The sequence below is a fragment of the Amblyomma mixtum genome, chromosome 3, assembly GCF_055824585.1.
Source record: "Amblyomma mixtum isolate Tamu chromosome 3, ASM5582458v1, whole genome shotgun sequence".
Classification (NCBI taxonomy): Eukaryota; Metazoa; Arthropoda; class Arachnida; order Ixodida; family Ixodidae; genus Amblyomma; species Amblyomma mixtum.
In genome coordinates, this window is record NC_143014.1 from 429,966,781 (window position 1) to 429,986,310 (window position 19,530).

Genomic DNA, 19,530 nt, shown 5'->3' on the forward strand with positions numbered 1-19,530 from the left:
TGGCCAGCCCAACTATACTGTCACGTTGTAGTGACGGCAGTCCAGCGGTCAGGAAGACAGCAACTAAACTTGCAAACGAAGCTCTTTATTTGGGCTGACTTGCGCCCACAAAACAACTGAATCACTCGGCGGCGCCGTAAGCAACAGACGTGCTCGTCAGTCGCCGAACTACGAAATGCCCGCCGCTCGCGACATCGCTCAATTTAAAGCCGGCAAGGAAACTTCGAGACAACCAGGTCAGGATCATCTACAGTAATCTGGCAAAACGTAGATGCAGCTCTGCATGGCTTCGATCAGTCGAGGTTAGTCCGGGCGCTTCTCGCGTCATGAAGAAACGTAGCGTGCAAGCGCCGTCGAACTATGCAGCCGGACGACTTAGGAAGAACATGGCGGAACGGAACCAGTTCTCAACCGGAAGTGGGCGCTGTCCAATAGTGTGCGTCGGCGGCGCCGCAAACGTTTTCGGTACTTAGCTTTTTTTAGAAAAGCTCATAAAGGGACTTTAGTTGGGACGAGTGGTAATGCTTTTCACTAGTTATATATGCTAACATTTTGAGTTCAGCGGCAGTTTCGTGCGTATATGTCGCGAGTTCTGTTCTCTAAATTGGTAGATCGCTGGCTGGTTAGAGTTGGCACAGCTCAGTAAATGATGAAACAGTAAAGGCAACATCTGAACGCCACAACGCCACGGTAAATCTTTACTCGACAGCAATTTCATGGTGCACAGTACGTTGACTCGCCATTCGCGAACGAGTTAACTGGCGTCCTGATGCACTATTATTCGTATTAAAATTATGTGTAGCTTCCCTAGAGCACTCGTCGATCATTCATACCGTAGTAGGAATGCCATATAAAGTGTTTAGACTAATGTTTCGCCGTCGACCGCGAAGGTTTACGGGATCTGACAGAAGTGTTTTCCTTTAACAGAAGCATCGCTCGTTTCTGCGAACCGCTTTTTCTTGGAGGTTGTTGTGCTGAAATAGATGTTGCAAAATGCGAATGGCGGTTCCGAAGGGCAGAAAATATATTCACACAGCAATAAACTAATGTTTAGGATAAATTGCGACAGTTACCATGACAGTCTCTTCTTAAACGCATTCTACGGAAGTGCATGGCTTCGCTGAATGGTATAGACTATTCAGAACCCCGCGGCGGTCGCATTTCGATGAATGCGAAACTCCAAAGCCTCATGCACTGCGCGATGTTAGTGCACTTCGCTTTGGGATGTCGCGATGTCAGTGCAGTTGCTTTGGGACGTAAAATTCATTGAAATCAAATCAAATATGCTGTATGAATGCAACGCAATAATCTCCAAAGTGTACACTGCACGTATCGGTTATGTACAAGGTCTGGCTCTGTGGGCGGAGCACAGCGCACTTTCTTGTTTGGTTGTTTTTGCTTATCACTAGTTTGCATGAGATACGAGTCACAGGTCACTATATATATGGCTCCGCTGCAGTACAAAACCTAAGAAAATAAACAACCTCCAACTCCCTCAGGCCCTAGAGGGAGTGCGCTCGCAGTTTTACTCTTTACCGTAGGAGTCGTTTCACTCCTTAGGCAGTTTGGGCGGAGTAAACTGCTGCTAGAGAGAGTACAGTAGTCGGTATACTCTATCATAGAGAGTATCAGTTCTTAGAGTGTAAGGTCACGATCGAGATGTCCACCGTTGACTGATGCAGTTACTGGGCCTTTCCTGTCCTCATAACCAATTTTCCCAGCAAACTGGATGTTTTGCATATCGGTGGAGGCAAAACGCCAATAAATATAGGGAGGAAGAAAACGCGTAAGATTGAGGACAGAGTAGAAGGAAGAAGTAGGTTATTCAAACAGCATATACAAATAGAAAAATATATTCACACCAACATAGACAACAAGAAAATGTGCATAATCTACAGTCGAATTAGAGTTCTCTCACAGGCTCAAACGCTACATTTCAGTGCAGAAAGCACAGACATGTATGCGCCAGCCCCAGACGTGTACTGTCTTCTGTAGCTCATAAGGTAAAAATCATTGCTTTTAATGCACGAGCATTACGTGGCCCCCACGTTGCGTCCGTGGAAAGTGTGTACAGAAAATGGGGACCCTTACTTGAGCTTACCCGAGTTGCTCGGTAACTCGGTTTCTTGATAATAACTCGCGTAAGCTCGGGTAAGTTCGGAGGAGCGCTGCGCAAGTTCCAGCCAATAGGAGGAAGTTTGGGTAAGTTCGGAGGTGCGTCGCGCCAGCTGCGCGAGAATTTGCTCGGGAAGATCAGCATGGGTCGCATAGGTCTGTGGTCGGTACAGACATCTGCTAGTGGTATTAGGACTCCCCGCAATCTATGAATGTTAAATAGAGAATGACCAATTCTGCATATATGAGCAACAACCCATGGAGCTCCGAATGGTGTGCGGTTTCGTGACCAACACGAACTCAGTTACACGAACGCGCAAACCACAAACACAGCAGTAGTGCACAATGCTTTCGCATTCAAACAGATCTAAGTGCCCCCCTGTAGTTTTTTTCTGCTCTAGTGTCCACCCATCGCTGAGACACCGCGACTTTCCTTGCATAGTCAGACGGAAGTGAAGGCGGCTGTGACTCTCAGTGAGCGAAGAAAGTTCAGTCGGCGATCATCATTCGTACACCGACTCTAGGCAAGGCAAGTGTGAAGGAGGTTTTTGTTTTGAAGAGGAGGTCCTTAGGGGCATCTTCGTCATAATCAGCACAGTTACGCCCCTGCAGGCCAAAGGCCTCTCCCACTGGCCTCCAGCTAACCCTCTCCTCCGTAAGCTGTGGCGATAGTGGCGAGGGAAACTTTCTAAACTCGTCGGCCCATTTGCAGTCCCTTGCTAAGTTTCACTTCCTATGGAGTCCATTTCTTTGCCCTGACGGACAATCGGTTATCTCTTTTCTGAATTACCTGCCCCGCCCATGTCCGATTCATGATTTCAGCCAAAAGTGCCCTAAAGTCGCGCTTATCCCCCAACCCGCTACTCTGCCCTCTTCACGTCTCTTAACCTCACCGCTATCAAAATACTTTGCTTAGGTCTGCGTTGTCCTGAATTTAACAGTACTGATTTCACATGCTTACGGCATATGATCACAGCTTGTGTCATGGCCACTCAAACTTTGTGTATTGCATCAACCGGTCGTGCTTGTGTGGCGGCCGGGATACCTGCAGTCCTCGCCGGTTAACCGCTGCTGCCAGGCTTGAGGCAACCTCGCGTCCGATGCCTAGTCTACCCACAATGTGGTCTTACGAAAGAGTTTCGCCACAGGGTGCTTTTCATGGCACCCTAAGTGTGTAATGGTTCGAACGATAGTGACTCAGGAAGTACCCACTATAGGACTTAGGTACGCTTCTTTACGGCGGTGACACATGCTCTTTTCCACATCAGACATATATTTTGTGTTGAAAATATCAGGATTCATTAAAAATGTATTCAGATTCCGAGGTAAACTAGCTTTGGCCCAGAAACAAACTGTACCCCGTAACTCCGAAGAGTTATTCCTTTCCTGTATTCATAGCCTCCCCCAAAACACACCTATCATGCAGCTCCGCTAAGAAATAGTTGAAGTTCAGTCAAACATACTTATAAGAATACTGCTTAGAACAATATATCGGGTGTAACAATTGACAGCCACTGCATCGTTTTCTACAGCATAAACCGCTTAGAACGATGCTGCCGAAACACATTACCAGTTATATGACAGAAGCCAACAGCCACAGAAACCAAGGGGCACAGGGGATGTTTTTTTTAAATCAATATATTTATTTTGTGGTGTTGATCAATTTAGAATATTACTGAATATGTTATCGCTTAAAGCTAATTGATAGAAAATCAGAAGAAAAAACAACCACATGCCGCCGGTGGGATCCGAACCCACGACCTCCGAATTACGAGTCCGGTGCTCTACCTCTGAGCTACGGCGACGGCTGTCAAACCTTCTGCTTTCGGGGGTATTTATGTTTACAACAAGTAACCTAATCTTGAGAGTGTTCATCAGCGCCACCCACGTTCATAAGCGGCGGACGTAGAACGTCCTGAGTTACCGCAGGTGTGACGTAGAACGTCATCGAACTGAGACGGGGGAAGCTGCGTGAGAACCCTCTTATGAGAACCAGTTATAGCAATTTAATCTATTAACTTCCAGACAACCATAAGAGAATCGAAAACATGAAAACCCCACTCCCGTCTCAGTCAAACCACACTGACAACGTAGCGTTCACTTTTGTTTTTGGAGGCAAAAGAGGAGTTCAAGAGAAAAACAGGTATTCATCGCCTGGTGTGCTTTATCGCATAAAGAGCTTGCGTACCTGTGGTTGCAATGAATTACCTTGTGCGTGAACGTGTCGCCGGTCTTGATTGTTTAGACTGCTGCTCGAGTTTATGCCGCAATGGATGGTTGTAGGTTAGCGCCTGTGTGCCTGCTGCGGTGGCGCAGTGGCTAAGGCGTTTTCTGGCGAGTCTGAGGTCTCAATCTCGAATTCCGTGCAAGGCAGCGGCATTTCTATGGAGGGAAAGGTTGAAAACATCTGCGTTCCGTACAATGTCAAGAACCCCAGGCAGTCGAGATTAAAGATTCGGTACGAAAGACTGATACTCCATGTGTGAGCCTGTGTGCATGTATCGTCCTCCTTGCGCCTTCATCCAATCTGCGCTGCACTCCACTGCAGCTGTCTTGAAACGTTGTTGTCTTCTTTGCTTCCGTGTGTGCACGCATCGTTCGGGTGAGAAAAAGAGTGGCTGCGGTTGAGAGACACGCATCTTGCACAACTACTTCACAGGAAGGTCGTTCTCCTGGAAAGAGCTGTGCTAGCGGTTTTCTTGCCAAGCACGCTTCATCCTTTCGTAAAGAGGAAGCCATCGAGGAAGCGAAGATGTCAGCTGCTTCTGCTCGACGTACACGGTCCCCCGAGTGGCGGTTTCGTGCTGCTCTATCAATGTTAAGGCGACACAGTCTCCTTTTGCGCCTGCAAGGGACGTTTAATGTTTTCACCTCGTGCAATTTTGCGCGCGTAAACGTGGAAAGTGACTGCATAGTTAAATGCTGGCGTGCGCGCTTTGTTTGCCGCCTGCTCGTTGGAAGCGAGAGCTGCGCACTGTTTTATGCCGCTGCGGAACGCGTTAAGCGGAGGCAGTTACCGGCACCTAATAGGTGCCGTTTAACACTTTTCCAGTTTTCAACCCGCGGGCGTTTAGCAACGTACCGGACTTGACTAAGTGCAGCGCATTTTCAGGGGTGACATGTTCGCCGCCTGCTGCTGGCCCCTGCACCCAGGAACGGGCCCTGCCGTGCTGTCAATGGCCGCATCAACTGGAGCCGCAAGCATGGCCGCCGCTAGCTGCTTGGATCCCGCTTGGGGCCGCCACCATGCCTTCGCCTCTGGCACGCCCTCGTTTCCCGCCGCGACTATCGGCGCCACGAGCGCCGGGTGGCCACTCGGCGTGGCTCCCGGTATGCACAAGGGTTTACATTTATGCATGTATGTGCGCGCACGGATATTTACACTTATATATATTGCCCATATATCGTAGTATTGTGCCCACCTGAACACCATTACATCGCATATCCCCTTCAGGCGCGAATTATGGTCCAGTGGAGGGGAAGTTTTCATAATTTCAGATTTCTGCAGTGAGCCTACCAGGATTGCGCCGAAATTCCAGCCTTCATCGAGGACTAAATAATGAATTTATGTACTGTCCCCATATATCCAAATTTTAAATCACCTGTATGTTAAGGATCTCGCTTGCACTTCTTTTGGCAAATTGCTGTCATAATAAGCCGTTCTGTCAGCAAATTGGCGCATTTTACGCATTTTAAAGCGCTTATGCTTGCAAAACTAGCCAACGAAAATTCACACTCAAAAGAGCCATACCAGGGCTACTGTAAAACACGGAGCCACTCATTTCAAACAACAACAAAACAAATTACAACGTTCATTTTGTATACATGACTCGGTATCCTTCTACAAAGGATTGTTCACACTTTAGCCATTGTATTGTTGTGATGTTCCATTCGGGCATTTTTTTTTCAGGGAATTTGATATGCAAAATTTGGCGATACAAGTTTTGTTACGAAATTTCAAGGAGGTTTAAAGGGTCAGTCTACTCACCGAGATGAGTATATAAATAATGGCATATTCTGGTAGTTGGCACCATATAACATCAATAACGAGGGATCTGCGCCCGGTTAAGGCGGGAATTTATATTTTATTTCGGCGTTAAAAGTCGCGTAAAAAAGCATGGTGGCGACCCCAAACGTTCATTTTGTTCAAGAAAGTGGTAGTCTTTTTTTTGTAGAAGCATAAGTGCATATACTACGTACCATTTGTACGCCCCAATGTCAGAGAAACGCACGTTTTGTTCTAGTAAACTGTAGAAGGCGTACCGCTCGCTTTTTCTGTAAATCACATGAATATTTATACTTACACGTATGCAAAACGCAGGCACATTCCCACTTTTAGTTCAGCGTATGCTAGCAGAGACGCAAAAATAAACTCTGCTTATAGTGGCGCCATCTGGTCGTCGGGACGGGAACCATTGCTGTAAACAAACTGACTCTCCACTTAAGCCTAGGAGCGGCAGAATCGTCACTCTAATTATTAAAATAAAACAATTTATCTCTTATATGTTTTCTTATAGGCGAGATGAGACGAAGCGAAAGACAGGCGCCCCATTTATGGCCAGTGAACGCACTGAAAAAGGCAGCAACAACGAGAATTCAGTCCGAAGCGAGAGGTCCAGCTTAGACGGGCGCCGCCATGTTTGTCGCCGCGCGGCGGAAATCCAGATGGTTGCCAGATGAGACTACCATCTCATACAGATGTGTTCCCACATTAATAAATTCTATTTTAAAATGTTCTACCGCACTCCTTGGCACCACAGCTGGCTAAACGGTAATTTGAGTAAAGAGCTATCGGTTGCCGCAAAGAAAATATGGTCGATAAAATTCAGTAGACTGACCCTTTAAGAACCTTGATTGGCTTACTTTTTTCCAAATTCACTTAGTTTTCAAGCAGCTACATGGTAAAAGGGGCTTAAATAGGGAATATTCGGCATACCTGAAGGAACTTTCGGTCACAGCAAGGAATATCACTCTTTATTGCCTCCACATTTGTGGAAATTGCGCCTTGTAGACGCGAGATTTGGTACACTCTAAATACGAAAGAAATAAGCAAGCTGTCCTCTAGCGCACTTCCTTTACAGGGCAGCGTATGCTGCTCATGCCTTGGGGTAGATTTCCATCACTAAAAATACGGAACAGTTGGCAATGGAGACAAATTCCCTCTTCAAAACACGCAAAGTTCAAGCAGTTATGAAGATTGTAACCGAGAATTCCACCTCCACTATTTACTAACTTAAAGACCTCCGGTGCCGCGTTTAAAAACGTCATCTCATTGATAACTGCATCAAGTTTATGTGCTTCGAAGTGGGGATATACCTCCCTTGCCAATAGTAAGCTTTCTATTATTCCATGACTACAGCGCAACGAACGGGACAAGAAGGACACAGGCAGGGACACAACACAGCGCTGACTCACAACTGAAATCTTTATTAGCTGCTAGCCGGAATAAATTCCTAACTGGCGGCCAAAAATGGAAAGTAATGGACATAAGGCATGCAGCGGAAACACAAAATTCAAAAAATAAAAAAAAACTAAAAAAAAGCACACGCATGTCAACATTCGCATTCGAGGTAGCGTTTTTCTTTTTCTAACAGCAATACAGATGGTGCGCTTATACATTCTTCCGGGAGCTTTGCTATCATGTGTGCTTCTACAATTTCTTTTGTCAGCGAATCGCGGTTCCTCCTCAACGCTCCTGTATCAGCGCTCCTGTCCGTCGTTTTCCGCCTTTTTCTTGTCCGTTGTGTTTTTCGCGCTGGTTCCTTCAGAAGCATGTATTACCAACTAGCCCAACAACAAGTGTTGGTTCCTGCCTGTCACAACACACTCATTGTACAATGACTTGCAGGCACTGTTGTCATCTTCGTCATCAACATTATCACTTTTGCAGTTGCTGCAGTGTTTCGCTACGTGGCCTACGATGGGGCCACATGCGACATTATAATCATGCTCTTTGATGACGAAGATTACAACCGGGCCTGCGAGCCATTGTACAACGAGTGCGTTGTGATAGGTAGGAACCGCGATTCGCTGACAGAAGAAATTGTAGAAGCACACATGATAGCAAAGCTCCCAGAAGAATGTATAAGCACCATCTGTACTGCTGTCAGGAAAAGAAAAACGCTACCCCGAATGCGAATGTTGACACGCGTGTGCTTTTTTTAGATTTTTATTTTTTGAATTTTGTGTTTCCTCTGCATGACTTGTGTCCATTACTTTCCATTTTTGGCCGCCAGTTAGGTATTTATTCCGGCTGGCAGCTAATAAAGATTTCACTTGTGAGTCAGCGCTGTGTTGTGTCCCTGCCTGTGTCCTTCTTGTCCCGTTCGTTGCGCTGTAGTCATGAAATATCGGACCAATTCGCCCAACAACTTACCTTGTCAAGCTTTCCGTATATTTATTGATCTAAATCATCTCCGCGTCGCCGCTGAGGATAAGTGGTTATGGTGCTCGGCTGCTGACCAGAAAGACGCGGGTTCGATACCGGCCGCGGTGGTCGCATTTAATGGGGGCGAAATGCTAGATGCTCATGTTCTGTGCGATGCCAGTGTACGTTAAATAACTGCAGGTGGTCGAAATTTCCGGAGTCCTTCCCTACGTCGTCCCCCATAGCCTGAGCCGCTTCGGAACGTTAAACATCCATAATCCCATAAATCTGTTCCGAAACTTGGGCAGCATACCCTGCCCTAGAAGGGAGTGCGCTATAGAGGACAGCTAACTCTCCTTTTACTCCCACATAGGCGTATCCGTGTTTACAGTGTAATGAAAATCAAATATGTGGACACAGCGCCTGAAAGAGTCTCATTCGAACGTTTTATATACTGTCATTTGTTCTTCTGGATGCAACTGCAATTTGCTTACAGTGCAGAAAGTTAGGAACCTGCCTCACGGACGTTTCTTTTCTTTCTGTGTGTAAACTGTATGCTTATACTCCTCTTTGCTACCTGCAGTGCGAAGTTAAGGGGTAAGCCAGTGTCTCCTAGAAAGGAAAGGCCCCTGCACTCCACTTGTGACGTCATGCACCTTGCCTGATTGACCATATCACCGCATCAATTTTTTATGCTGTAATTTCAGATTTTGTTATGCATGGTCAGACAGGCAAGGCGCTCGACGTCCCAAAAGGAATGCAGGGGCCTTTTCTTTCTGGGAGGCACTGTGTAAGCACCACGTCATGCTGCGTCATGCTTCCCCCTTCGCTGACGAGTAGATCTATTAAATCCACTGTGTTGATGTATGTCGGCGATTGCGGAAGGCAAACTCAGCAGCTTAAAGAGTGAAAAGAGTGCTGGCGCGTAGTGTTGGCAACAGTGATCTGAAATCGATGATAGTTTACTTCGCAATACGCGCTTGCTATGAGTGGGCGCAGCGTCTACTGAACGTTGCTGAAGGCGGCAGATAGCACTTGTCCACGTCGCATGTGGGAGAAATGTATCCTTTTTTTTCATTATTATTACAGGCGTCGAATTTTATTCTTCATAAGCCAGTTGAAGATAAACATGACTTGTATCGAATGATACAAATTTTAGAATCAACAGCAGAAAGCGGTCTTACGCTGTGAAATTGGGCTAACAAGCTTTCCCAACTCAGGAAGACGATCATACTCATCAGCGCGTGTTATAGCGTTATTGCACTCCGTAAAGAAGTAAATATGCTGTTGCTACCAGAGACAGGACATAATTTAAATTGAGCGAAATAGCTTTATTCTTATGTGAATCAAACAACGAGCGATGACTTGCTGTGCACAGGCATGCAAACAAACAGTCGTGCTGGCCGACTGTCACAGTCATTCTGCCTCTCTAGGTGATCCAGTGCCTGCATAATGGCGTGCTACACCTCCACGAATAGCCGTAAAATTGTTACTAGAGCGCAGGTCTGAGCGTTCAAAATACTCTTTTACACGACCGCATAGAACACTCGCCAGAGCAAAAACCCAGCCACGACCGGCGTCGTCCAGAAAAGTACTGATTGGCTGGTAGGCAGTGATGCGATCAGTAAGAGCGGGGAAATCCCACTTTCTGGAAGGAGGTAATGTCACTAGCCCGGCAGTAACGCCACTCGGAATTGACGTCACCAGACCGAAATCGACGTCACTAGAACAGGCTCGTCTGCGTGAAGCCTCCACCTGCCAACCGTTGCAGGTGGCAGATGTTGTACGGAGGAGCTCGGGAAGATCAGTCTGGGTTTACGAGCCCCACCGGTGACTGCCGACAAAGGCATGAACAGCTTCAAATGCTATCGCATTGGCGACACATAACGAATTTGGTGTCCCTGTGTTTTTTCTTTCTGCTGGTTAGAGGCCCTTTTGGCGCGTAAGAATCACGTGGCGTTTCCGCGCAGGGGCTTTGCTGTCGTGGCCCGTGGCCCGCAAGCAGCGCCGCAGCCGCACCGCCTTCACGCAGCAGCAGCTGTCGGCGCTGGAGAGCAGTTTCGCGCAAGCGCCCTACCCGGACGTGTGGACGCGAGAGGAACTAGCGATGCGCATCAACCTGCCAGAAGCACGCATCCAGGTACGATTGAGGCGAAGCAGCGGGGCCTAGCGCTGGACTGTCGTCATAGCCAATGATGCCGACAGACAAAAAGAGAAGTCCAGGGCCGCTCATGATGCCCACTTCCGTGAGAAGGTCTGTGATTCTCGCTCCAGGTATAGCGAGAGAGGCGAGAACGGGCTGGGCGAAAACAGTCAGGCCTGTATTGAACGAGGAAGGCATGCCAACGATAGCTATGCCACATTTATCTGCGTGCCTACTGCCTTTGTGTGCGTGCGTGTGCGTGCGTGTGCGTGCGTGTGCGTGCGTGTGCGTGCGTGTGTGTGTGCGCGTGCGCGTGTGCGTGTGCGTGCGTGCGTGCGCGTGTGTGTGTGTGCGTGTGTGTGCGTGTGTGTGTGTGTGTGTTTTGTAAACGAACATGAATCCCCCGCAAGGTTTGTATGTCTGGCTGCCATTCTGTGCCAGCCCCTGAGTACTTATGTTGCTGCTAATAACAGGTGTGTTAGCTGTCACTGCTGTCCAGGATGGATTGCGTGAGGCTTGTCACAAAGAGGTTTTGGTTTTCTGATTTTACGATGTGGCAAAGAGAACAAATGATTTCTGCTCTGTCGAACATGGACCAGTGCAAATACAGAGAAACAATCAGCACAAATGCATATCTATAGACCTCAAAAAACCTTGTATACCTGGCATAGCGATGAAATGAACTACACGATTTTTTTATTATTTTATGTCCTGCACCCCTTGGACGATTTTTCGCGTAGTCGGATAAAACTTAAGTCTGCAGCCGATATTCATGACTGCCACACACTGTTCCTCTGCGACAAGGAAATAGTCCGCTGTTGCAGTTTTTTTTTGTTGCCTCAGGAAAAAGCTGACCACGAGACGAAATTATGAAACCAAAAATTTTCACGTCTCCGACTTCTTTAATATAGAGTAAAGCATTAAAACTCTGATTTCTTTTACAGCTGCGACTTGTTAGCGGAGTAGTAGATTTGCCTAGGGACCATGGTCTGGTGTTGCCTTCTGCTGTATTTTATAAGTTGAATCTTACTGTACGTATACAGTTCCACCCCTTTCCTTGACAGTCCATTCTTGCTTCTTGGTTTGAAGGCTGTGCTTGTTTCTGAGCTTTCGTGCCAGCTCTCTTCCTGTTGCTATGCTACTGAGCAGGAAACGTTGGAACTGAGTTGCCGCTAACATTACAGTTACTAACTAGTGGACACTGCGACAAGCAGAGCACCGTGACCTTCCTAAATAAGGGACAGTATATGGCCTTTAAGCATGAGCCATGCGCTGTTGCATTAGTGATAGGCCCATTGCTCTTTCAACTAAAACTAAATCAATATTCAGGGATTCTACGAAATATACTGGCCTAAGAGGACGTGGCGTATATGCCGATTACGCATAGATGGTTTAACCATGCTCTCAGCACAGAAAGCATCCTGACAGGCTGCTTTCGTACTTTTTACTGTTTCCTGGGGAGAAGAGATGATAACGACATCTTTAGTGCCATTCCCACTCCATGACAGTACTAAAAAACGGCAATTTGAAGTTGTGTCATATGCCGATGCAGCTTGCCCAAATAAAGACCCTGAGTGGCAGTCGTCGAAACAACGAGCTCCGCGCCTGAAGCTGCCGCAAGTTGTCATTCGTACTCAGCTGAACTCAATAAAACTGAAAGCTATGTACACAGGGTGTTCCATTTAAATTTACCTGGCGAGAAGAAAACAAACAAAAGAATGTTGTTCAGAAACAAGACGTACAATGCTCCTAAAGGCTGTGTCGTGCAAGTAGCAGGCTTTGTTGCAGCTAAGTTTATCAAGACTGACATTTATTGAATTTTCGATCCCTGAGATGAGTAATGGTGTATTCCAATCAGCGATCAGGAGCAGTTCACGGAGACGGAGAAGGAGCCCGGTATATGTCGCGGTTCAATGAGAACTCAGGATCTGACTCCAAATAACCCATTGAAACACGTTCTTCGGTTTCGCGCAGCAAGAAAACTTGCCCTGGATCGCCGATTGGAATGCGCTATATGTTATTTGAGAGAGTTTCTGGGGACGCTGAAAACTAACGTTGCCATGTCGCATTTTTCTGTATTGAGCGGGTACTGTTTTCAAGCTGATCAAGAGAGCCACGTTAAGCGTACCTTGCTGCATGTAATGCAGCCGGCTGTTCCGACTTTCCAGTGTACTTAGTGCACTTAGTTTCTCAAGCCAAGAGTTCAAGTTCTATCTAATTCGTTCTAAGTAAATAATAAACCAAGCATAATGGAAAAAAATACGGCATCCTAGGCCAAGCGAATCCTAACAGACTCGGCTCCGTCTTTTTAAAAACTTTGGTTACTCTTAGCTGCAGTACCCTTCAGAATAAAAGGCTGCTCCGTAGTAACGACCACTGGCTGATGTCAACGGCGGTGCATTGGGTGATCCTCCCAGGCTACCAAGGTGCTCCTAATTAGGCCGGTTGAGAACATGATAAATGGTAATGTTACCGTATAAATAAAGGAGCACTTATGTTCCAGTAAGTTTGAAATCTGAGCGCAGCAAGCCTGCCCGGAAAATATCCGACATTTTAGCATTTAGAAAATTCAGGGGGCACTTTGGCTCTCTAAAGTGCTGCAAGGCGAAAGCGTTTCCTGGTGCACTGTTTTTTTTAATGTTTAGTTTTTCATGATTTACCTTGTTTTTACTTTATTTTTTATTTTTGATGCTTTTCTTATTTTTTAGTTTTCCTTCTTTATCTTTTTTTATTTCTTTTATTCTATTTATGTTACCCATGCATGGGCGTCCGGAGGGGGGGCAAGGGGGGGCGGCTGCACCCCCCTGGAAAATCACTCACTCGAACCGTGAGTGATGGCCGCACGCCAGGGGCGGTGGTGCGCTCAGCCAAAAGGGTAAAAGCAGCCCCGCTTCGACGCTTGGTCACATATCTGCGAAATGCCGCGTCCGGGCGCGCGTCGTTCCGCCGTTTTCAAACCACGCCACCGCCAGCTCTGCTGAAGGACGACCTGTTGCAGACATGCAGCGGCACCGGCGAGCATGTGTTTCGAGCTGTCTTGAGATGGGTGTCTGTTTCTTTGATCTCTAGAGAGATAGCGACACGGAGGCAGACAGTGCACAGTGCACGCCGGCCACCGATGAATTCTTGAGGGGGGAAGGACAAATCAGCCGTGTCCACCCCCGCTTTGTCAGGCTGCTCAGGGGCAAGCGGGCGACGAGTTGGCGCCGCCGCCGCTCGCTGTCTCCTCCGATCCACGGGAGAGCTCAGTGCGGTAGAAGCGCCGCTTTCAGAACCTTCGGCAAAGGGGATTAGCTGCTTTTGTTCACGGCGACGCAGTCTCCAGAGGCGCCCCCACACCAGCGTTCCTTGCGTCTTCTCCGAAAACCAGCGCCTTTGGTCAACGCAGCCCGATGGCGCCTGCCTGGCTCGCCTGTCCCCTCTGGCTGGGCCTCAAATCACAACAGCGCCCATGTACTGTGCGTGTCAGTGCATGGTAAAGAGACCCAGGTGGTCGACATTATCCGAAACTCTGTACTACTCCGTCCCTCATAGCCTGAGTCGTTTTGGGGCTCTGAACCCCATAAAAGCACAAAAACAAATTTTCCGACCGAATTAGTTGCGGGTGTCCCTTCCCCTCGGAAGTCGCGCGGCGTTCCTTACACCCCAAAAGTGCGCATTCGTGGATATTGTGGCAAGTAAGCCCTTGCACGTGTGCGCGCCTCTGTGTTTGTGCTTCGGTGTTTTTAGTGGCGGGTTGTCAACGAAGGTGAGAACAACCAAGACAGCGGACGAGAAAACGACGAGCGGCGAGCAGTGTGTGTGCGGTTGCTCGACTGTGCGGATGCGCGAGCAAGATGGAGCGAGGTATATGAAGCTGCGAGCGTGCATTTATCTTGTAAATAAGTTTTCGTTGTATATATAGTCATCTTTTGTTTTCAACGTACTCGTTCAACCATTTTTCCAATCAATATATATGATGACTGTGCACTGAGAGCGTGTAATGAAGCACAGAAATGAATATCACCCGTGTAACTACGCAATTCGCCCAGAAAAATCCGAGGCGCCTACAGTTGCTGTTCAAGGAAGACTGACTGAGTGACTGTAGTTGCGTGTTTGTGAACATATTGCGCTGTGTGCTGGTCATCAATTCGGGTGAGTCGAGAACCCGTATGCAGTAAGACTGAGCACTTCGAGTATTGATAGTATCTTTTTGCATTTTTATTAATTTTAATTGTTTCTTTGTTGATAAACTCCAATGTATCTCTACAATCCGCGCTTTAATTTGCTGCTTGTAATTTTCTTTCATGTGTGTATTTTACTTATTTTTTATTTATATATAAATAAATAAATTTACTCCGCAAATAGTGCCTTTTCGCTACGAATATACCCCCCCCCCCCTCCGGCGCCAACAACCAATGGGCCCCCCCCTGCAAAAAATTCTGCGGACGCCCTTGTACCCATGCCTTCACTAGATAAGCCTTTATTCATGCTCAAACCCTGAGCCTTCGTGACGGAGTGGCAGTGTCTCCGCTTGAAATGCCAAAGGGCCTGGTTCGATTCCCAGCCTTGACACAGTTCTTCTTTTAAGTAGTGACACCGAAACGCGGAAAAATCTGCCGACACGACTGCCGACACGGCTGCTAACGTCAGTATGAGGCATTAAAGGCTTTCGCCTTAATATACAGCAGTCGCAGCGGGCTTATGTCTGTGTTGCAGTGTGGCTAAGAGACCTCGCTAATGATATTTTACCGCCACGTGTTTCATGCCTACATACTTCGCACAAGCGCTGAAGCGGCAGTATCGCGAGGTACCAAGGTCTTCTTATTTTAGTTCGTAGATTGTCGGCAGTTTTAATCGAGAACGACCATCACCTGTGTCGCATTCTTGGGCATTCGATAGCAATTAAAGGACCTGAACAACGCGTCTCACTTTCGTCATCAGCATGGACATCCCTGAACCGGTGGTCCCATGACATTATCTGTGTTGCGCTGAGATGACTATGTCCGAAAGTTTGGCTAATTATTTGATGTTTCGAAAGAAGAATGCACAACCTGGAAGCTGACCTTAATACAATTGGGCTGTTCGTAGTCATTCCACGAGTTTCAATGTGACGCCGGCGTTTAGCGCTCCTTCATTCGGTGGCGTCACACTCTACATCCATGCAATGTAGGAAGCCGATAGTGATGCCTCTTACACACGAAGTCTCGCATTAATTCGCCGACATGACATCTGGTGTGATGATTTGCGGACAGACCTCGCGTAGCTTGTATCACTTCTCTTTCTCTTCAGGCTATCTTCTCACCAAAACGCCTAGATTTATCTCGGCAATATAGCTGACTTACGAGACCCTTCGACAGTGTCTGTCCATGTTACATTAGCGCATGCTTTGTCTTTTAACGAACTGCCAAACGGAAGAAAGGTAGCTGTGCTCCGATTGCTGACTATCCTTTTGGGTCTAGTTTCAGATTAGAGTGGTGTACTGATTCATATGATTCGCAGCACCTGCAAGCGGATGATGTAGTTGGCTGCAATTTTTTTTTTATTACGCATTAAGTTTATACTTCGGACTTTTATTCCTGCATAAAAAGCGCGAAGCAAAGGTACGTCAAGCAGTGTCGGGATAAGCCCCGTTCTATGGGACAAAAGGATGCATTTCAATTCAGGAACAAAGATTGCTATGCTGATCTGGATCACTAGATCATCAAGGGCAATGATGGTGAGACAACGCTTTCAGCTGTTGCGAAGAACACGACACGAGCTAGGCGGACAGACGAGACAGCATTCAAAGATAGAATATGAAACTCCTCTACGATAGCTCCGCTGACCTTGTCCACAGAACAATTAGTGAAAACTTGGAGATGGCGAGCATATTCTGTTTCAAAAAGCTCAAATGCGAAAAAACGCGTTTCCTTTTGCAGAAACGCGTTCCGCTTACTACGAACGGAAGAAATGTTCAAAACAGTTAACTTCTGGGCTAGTTGGTCATCATACATACTAAAAAGATTTTTGCACCGAGACAACACACACAAGAAAGAAGACAACACGGGCGCTCACTTGGCGCAACAATCATTTTAGTATGAATGTTCAAAGTAGAGTTGAAGCTCTCACATGATCAAGACGGGTTTAAGCAACAACCTATAGAAGCCCCTGTATCACATTGAATCTGTCTTCTTTGTGTACATCCACTCGGTATTCTCCTTCATCTTCCTCTCCTTCGAAGCACGCCTTGATAACATAAGTCCCCCTATACCGACCCGACCACGTATGCCGTGTGTCCTGTGCGCGGCCAAGTGCACAGCGCGCAGTCGGGGTCAAAAGTCTCTGAGCCCACTTCAAGTAACGAAACGTGCCCCTCTGCATGCGGGAGCCACCTGGCGATGCACTCCTGGTGTCTAGACTGGCACACTGAGGCGATCTCGACACCAGGGGCCGTATCCTACAAGCTGTACATTCTTCGTTGTCCATCTCGCGTCTATTAGGTCCACTGCCGTTGGTCACTCAGATATACCCGCGTCTTTCAAGCGTCTGTGGCAAGCGACCCGGTCAATGGGTGGCCGGCGACCCGACCCCACCATTGGCTGCACGTCGCAGCCAATGGAAGCCAGTGGTCAGGTCCGGTCACCTGCTTTTGACAGAGCACTGCGATGCACGTCGCCATTGGCAGCATATTGCATCCACTTTCAACCAATGGTAAGGTCCGGCTGCGAACCACTCAAAGACTGGGTCGCTCCCCACAGACACTTGAAAGCCGCGGGTATATCTAAGGGACAACTGAGAGAGGACAGAATGAACGCGAAATGGACCATGGGGAATAGATAGCTTACAGAATGCGCGCCTGGCCACTGGATTGTGAGCAACATGCCTACTCTGGCAGGTGGTCAAAAAAGTAATGAATGGTCGAGAGAGAGGTCACGTGACCTTGTGACGTGATCAAAATCTAATCACCGGGTTCTGAGCAACCTAGTTCGTAGACACCAACCAATATAGAAAATAGAAATCACATATCGGAAAAAAATCTGATTTATGCAAACATCGGCACCGCCACAGCATAGCAGACGCCTGCTACTACAGCTATATCAGTCCGAATATGGCGTTTCGTGAACCGACAACTGCAGAGAAACTAAAGCAAACACACACAGAAGTTGCACCAAATGCGAAATTTCATGCTATTGCAATCCACTTTTAAGGTGACTTAAGTGTCGCCGTAGTTTTTTTTCTTTTTTTTGCAGTACATATGCTGTTTCAGCATGCTTGTGCAGCTGTAACTGCTGCAATAAAGTGTTCAGACTAAATTAGACTGCTCTAACGGAGAGCAATCCTTCACTGGTGCACCGGGCTACACAGTTGATGCCGTTCTTTGCTTCTTTGCTCTAATAACGTACAATGATTGCACAAAGGGTACGTTCTTCGCACATGCGAATGAGATTACTGGGAATCGATAAGGAACCCCCCCCCCTCCTTAATCATCTCTCCGCTGAAACCAGCATCGCCTTTCAAAGTTGGAGCGGAATTCGTAGGAATATCTCACGTATACGAACAGCAAACGAAAGCTGAGGAGGAAGGAACAAAGCAAAAGAAAGTGAGGGATGCGAGACGCGGCGCCAGAGATTTGTCTTGGCATGAACGCTCTATGTCAGGGTGAGAAACATGTCACCCGCCGGCGGGTCGTATTTAGACACTAGTCCAGTGTGCTTATCTTTAGTCGTCTTTAACGTTATCTCAAGGGTAACTAGTCTTACATTCTTGCGATTTTTTTTCCTGACAGGCACTGTTTTGGCGTTTCTGACCAGACACCTGTGACAGTTATTGTTGATCAGCCCGTACAACATCGCTACAAGTGTGCTTTACCCTGTTCGTCACGCATGAGAAACTCGGGCATGAGAAACCCCAATATCAATGCCAGCGATTTCTTCTTATTTTAGCAAATGCATTAGGACAGGGGATTTTAGTTGCTTAATGGATGAAAAGTTCAAGGTGTAATTTTTTGGGCTGAAGCATATGCGAAATTTCTGAAATAAATATTTTAGAAGCGCTAAGAAGCGCCTCATGACGCCGCTTTATTCTCACCGATGTTAGGCCATGATTTAGATTTTTTTTTGCTGCACATCAGTAGCACACCTTATCATTGGCGGCATGGATAAAACTAATGTTTGTGTTGACTAAATGTTATCGCATGGTGCACTGCACTCAGCACCCCTGGGGACCGCGTTTCCGACATGCCAGTTTCGATCGACTGCTTTTATTCGCAGCGGTTGATGTCCACCCGCTAGATTGCAGGGGGCTATCACTTCCATTACAATCTAGAAAAGTCAACTGTCAAGGAAGGATGCAAGGAATTACAAAACGCACACGAAAAGAAGACGGGTGCGTCCTCGACGCTCCTGATCGACATCAGTATTCTCAGCTCAGAGCCTTCTCTGTCTACAGTTTCCCAAAAGATGATATTATTCGACGCATTCTTTTCAGCTATATTTGGCCTAATTAGAATCAAAGTAACCAAGCAATTTGTCTTCGCAGGTGTGGTTTAAAAACAGAAGGGCCAAGCACCGCAAAACGCAGAAGCAACTGGGAGCCGCCACCACAGTCAACGCCGCTGACGCAGACGTAGAAGTTGGCAAGGAAGATAAAGGAGAAAAATGCGGTCAGTGAAATTGCAGGGTCATTTAATCAAAGGAGTAACTCGTGACATATTTCTTTACCGGGGGTTGAAAGAAAGCTATCCCATATTGCTGTTTTTTTGCAACATGTACGGAAAACCTGCATGCGGAATGGCTGCATGATTTCTGAACATTGAAAAAAGAAAAAAAAAAGAAATCGGTGCCTAAGAAACCTCTGGGTTTCATACGCCCTAATAGGCTGCGCGTTTCTTTCTCAGTAGCCTGCTGTTGCCACAGGGATATGCCCTCGGGACCTGGAAATAAAG

At 47.1% G+C, this 19,530-nt stretch overlaps 1 protein-coding gene and 1 non-coding gene across 2 annotated transcripts in view; one reads left to right on the forward strand and one right to left on the reverse strand.

Annotated features, from left to right (window-relative positions):
* Nucleotides 1-3,848: 3,848 nt before the first annotated feature.
* Nucleotides 3,849-3,920, reverse strand: TRNAT-CGU (transfer RNA threonine (anticodon CGU)). The gene has a single exon. It is a non-coding gene; the product is annotated as a tRNA-Thr (tRNA).
* Nucleotides 3,921-5,234: 1,314 nt separating this feature from the next.
* Nucleotides 5,235-19,530, forward strand: part of LOC149358075 (uncharacterized) — a 42,455-nt gene continuing 28,159 nt past the window's right edge. Inside the window, exons 1-3 of the mRNA XM_089576723.1 lie at nt 5,235-5,445; nt 10,453-10,622; nt 19,125-19,248. Coding sequence (XP_089432849.1) covers nt 5,235-5,445; nt 10,453-10,622; nt 19,125-19,248 — 505 coding nt within the window. The remainder of the gene's footprint in view (nt 5,446-10,452; nt 10,623-19,124; nt 19,249-19,530) is intronic.